General features: G+C 31.8%; 1 protein-coding gene across 1 annotated transcript; it reads left to right on the top strand.

Moving 5' to 3' along the window:
- Nucleotides 1–1068: 1068 nt before the first annotated feature.
- On the top strand, nucleotides 1069–3142 carry LOC145136308 (uncharacterized). The gene is made up of 6 exons (XM_079070449.1): nucleotides 1069–1680; nucleotides 1886–2007; nucleotides 2090–2130; nucleotides 2227–2325; nucleotides 2439–2613; nucleotides 2959–3142. The coding sequence occupies exons 1-5, from the start codon at nucleotides 1194–1196 to the stop codon at nucleotides 2587–2589; spliced, it is 900 nt and encodes a 299-aa protein (XP_078926575.1). The 5' UTR covers nucleotides 1069–1193; the 3' UTR covers nucleotides 2590–2613; nucleotides 2959–3142.
- Nucleotides 3143–3766: the final 624 nt, after the last annotated feature.

Genomic DNA, 3766 nt, shown 5'->3' with positions numbered 1-3766 from the left:
AGAAGTGAAATGGCTTTGATTGACTTGCTTTTTTTTTTTATTTTTTTTTTAAATTAAAATAACACAAATATTTGATGTTACTACTCTATGCCTTTTACAATTTGGATGCTACAATTCTCTTCATTCTAGGTGGCTTACCACTTCCTAGAGCCTTAGAAAACCTACCTACGGTGAAAAGGTAAATTGAAAAATAAAATAAGATTAGAGTTTAAAAACTATTAACTTCATTTTTTTTACTCTAAATTTAAAGTGTTATTGAATATTATCTAATATTCCGACTATCAAATCAATGGGTTTATATTTCCTAGAAACCTAGGTACATTTTTTATTTAATTAACCAAATCAATTCCGTATTATATATCAAGCTAAATTACATACATTAAGAATATATATTTAATAATGATTGAGTTATTTACTGATATTTTTATTTTTAATTTCAATTTTCATTAATTTTCTGTAATAAAGTTGGTTTTAACATTTCTTTTATTTGTTACTAAATTTACCCCCAAGTGTTTTTTAAGATTAATATTTATATGTGAAGAAGTTTGTCAGAGTATAGGTTTTTTAAACTTTTTTATACTTTATTAAAATAATCAAATTAGAAACTTCATAACTTAAAAAAAAAAAAATTTGAATAGATGTTTTCAGAACATTCATCATTATAAAGCTTTTTAATAGAGTTAAAAAAAAAACTTATTGTATTTCTACAATATGAAAACTGTTCAATGACTTATTTAATGGTCCTATTAATTAACTTATTTATTATATTATTGTTTATTTACACGAAATTGTTTTACACAAATTATATTTTGAAAAAATTCTTACAATTTGGAACTTCGGAACTTTTTGATTTTAAAAAGCTCAATTTTGTGTATGCTCAAATAACAACATGATGTCAACACAAAAATTTCCTTGATGAATGGTGTTCGAAAAAAAATATCCTTGATGAACACGTGAATAACTATAATTAGCACGTGTCAAACATCTCCACAACAGATTCTCGACAGCCGTCGATTCTTCCAAATATAAAATCTATTAAACGGACTACAAAACCCAAACGCATCTCGAGAGGCCACTGAATCATTTCTCTTGCTGTAAATACCTCACTTTCTATCTCCTTAACGGCTCGCCGTCATTTTTCAAATCACCGATTAGTTCACCTCCTCCGTCCTACCGCCGTTTTTACTCCGGTGATGCTCGGCGACGTACTTTGTGAACCCACGAAGCATTTGTTTCTCGGTTCTTCGTTATCTACCGGCCACTACGGTTCGGTAGCGCATCGCCGTCATGCTTCTGATAGCAGTTTTCCGATCAAACTAGTAGTTCCAACCACCGATTGTGTCGACCGTCGTTCTATAGTTAACGGATTAAATTTCTCTGATTCCGGCGTATCCGCTTCTATATGGCATGCTATCCTTCCTGCCGGAAATGATCGAGGAAGGCACAATCCGAGCCCCGTCGGCGAAGGTTCATGGAACGTCGCCTGGGATGTCCGCCCCGCACGGTGGCTTCATCGACCTCATACGGCGTGGCTGCTTTTCGGCATTTGCGCTTACCTCGCGGCACCACCGGTGGAATTTACGGAATCCGTTTCTGAGGCTGTGGATGCGGATGACGACGACATTAATGGAATTTGTACCACAGGTGTCCTAGAAAACTCCGTCAATTACAGAGTCACAGGTATGCGATAGTTCAAATGTGACAGGTGACTTTTGGCTTTAAAGTGGCTGATTAACAATTGGCTATCATTACCTTTCGAATTAGATGAATAATAGTTTAGGAACACATCGATCATCAATCAGAAAGTTAATTGGTTCTTAACCATGATACTTTTTCATTAACCATTATACCTGAATTGATTACTTTTACATCTTAATCAATACAGGGGTTCCAGCAGACGGAAGATGCCTATTTCGTGCAATAGCTCATATGGTTTGCTTGAAAAACGGGGAAGAAGCTCCGGATGAGAATCGTCAAAAACTACTTGCTGATGAATTAAGAATTCAAGTAAAGCCTTTCTGAATTTTTTTTCTTCTAACAATTACATGATCAGTTTTCTTGAATCGAACATGTTGTCATCACCATGTAGGTTGTTAATGAGCTCATCAAGAGGCAAAAAGAGATTGAATGGTAATTTTCTTCATCATAATTTGGACATCAAGTTCACAACTTGAACAGTTTCTGGGGTTCAACAATTATGATTAATTCTTTTGTTATGTTCATAAGGTTTATCGAGGAAGACTTCGATGCATATGTGAAGAGGATCCAGAAACCATTTGTATGGGGTGGAGAGCCTGAATTGTTGATGGCTTCTCATGTTCTTAAGTCAGTTCTCTATGCCATATATATGTATAATGTTTTACTTTTCAGATTAAAAATCTGCATAAAGAAACCATTTTTTTTGCATGTGTTCTCATGGCTATAGTTGTACTTTACAGGACTATAATTTCGGTGTACATGTTGGAGAGGGGGTCTAGCAAGTTGTCAAAGATTGCAACTTATGGTGAAGAGTATGAAAATGGTGAAAATAGTTCGATCAAGGTTTTGTTTCATGGCTATGGTCATTATGACATATTGGAAGACATATGATTTTGGCAAGATCTTTAATTTAAGGTTCATATTCATGTCAATAGTATTCAAATACCATATGATTTTCTAAGGATCTTTTGCCATTACTTTTATATGCTATGGTTAATTTGGTGCTAATTTATTATATAGGAAAACTCAACAAACCTTAAGAGCAATATTTTTAGAATGAAACTAGTAAGTTTTATGAAAAGTAAGTATTAATATAATCAACGTAAAAAATGTATTCTTTTACTATCGTAGAGTGAGTTGATTTTTTGAGTTTAAGTGATTTTTAGTAATTTTTTTTAGTGTTTTATTTTAGTCATTTTGTTTAAGTTACTATTTACCACTTGACTTGTTTGTTTTGTTTTGTTTTGTTTTACATTTTAGTCACCGGTGATAGCCAATGTAAATGATGTGCCTATTGACATCAACATGTGCCTATTGACATCAACAAGGAATGAGGTTCTCAAAGTTATATTTAGTTATTGAACTTTTTTTTGGCATTTATGTTTTAGTCATTAAATGTTATTTAAGTTACCATTAGTCTTGTTTAAAATTTTCATTTTAGTCACTATTTTCTACTATCATTCATACTACTTAAAAAAAAAAAAAAAAAAAATTCTTCCTTTTCTTAAAGTAAATTATATGAATGATCCATATGATTTAGGGGTAAGCAAAAACCGAACCAACTAAAAATAAACCGACAAAACTGCAACCAACAAACCGAAACCGATGCAAAAACCAATGGTGCGGATTTCATTTTTGCAAAAACCGAAGGTCTGCGAGTCGGTGCGGTTTTTACCAAGAAACCAGTCCATCAAAACCGAACCGCACCGAAGATTTATAAAATAATAAATCACTATTTTATATTTATATTCTATAATATATACATATTTTTTAAAATACTAAGAAATATTAATACATATTATATTTGGACTTTAGACTTTGATAGTTGGTTTTAGATATTTAATCGGAATTCCAAATCATTTTCCAAACTTATTTTTTATTTTGTTTTTATTTTTGTAGTTAAAACCACAACAGAGTGAGTCACTAATTAAGTATATGTTATAAGGTTATAACAAGTACACCAAAATTCAAAAAAAAAATCTTAGTCAACCGTTGTATGTAAAGTTACTTAGAACTTTTGATTTATATAATTTATTTTGTACTGAAAAAAAAATTGCACCGCACAAGC

The sequence above is a fragment of the Lactuca virosa genome, chromosome 9, assembly GCF_052849685.1.
Source record: "Lactuca virosa cultivar CGN04683 chromosome 9, Lactuca_virosa_CGN04683_v6, whole genome shotgun sequence".
NCBI lineage: Eukaryota > Viridiplantae > Streptophyta > Magnoliopsida > Asterales > Asteraceae > Lactuca > Lactuca virosa.
The sequence above is the reverse complement of the archived record's forward strand: the minus strand, read 5'-3'. Positions and strand labels throughout refer to the sequence as shown.

Excerpts from the sequence above, each read along its gene's own strand:
- LOC145136308 (XM_079070449.1), top strand. The coding sequence starts at position 1,194 with ATGCTCGGCGACGTACTTTGTGAACCCACGAAGCATTTGTTTCTCGGT. Across the intron at positions 1,681-1,885 it reads CGTCAATTACAGAGTCACAG|GGGTTCCAGCAGACGGAAGA; the intron begins GTATGCGATAGT and ends TAATCAATACAG. Across the intron at positions 2,326-2,438 it reads ATGGCTTCTCATGTTCTTAA|GACTATAATTTCGGTGTACA; the intron begins GTCAGTTCTCTA and ends TGTACTTTACAG.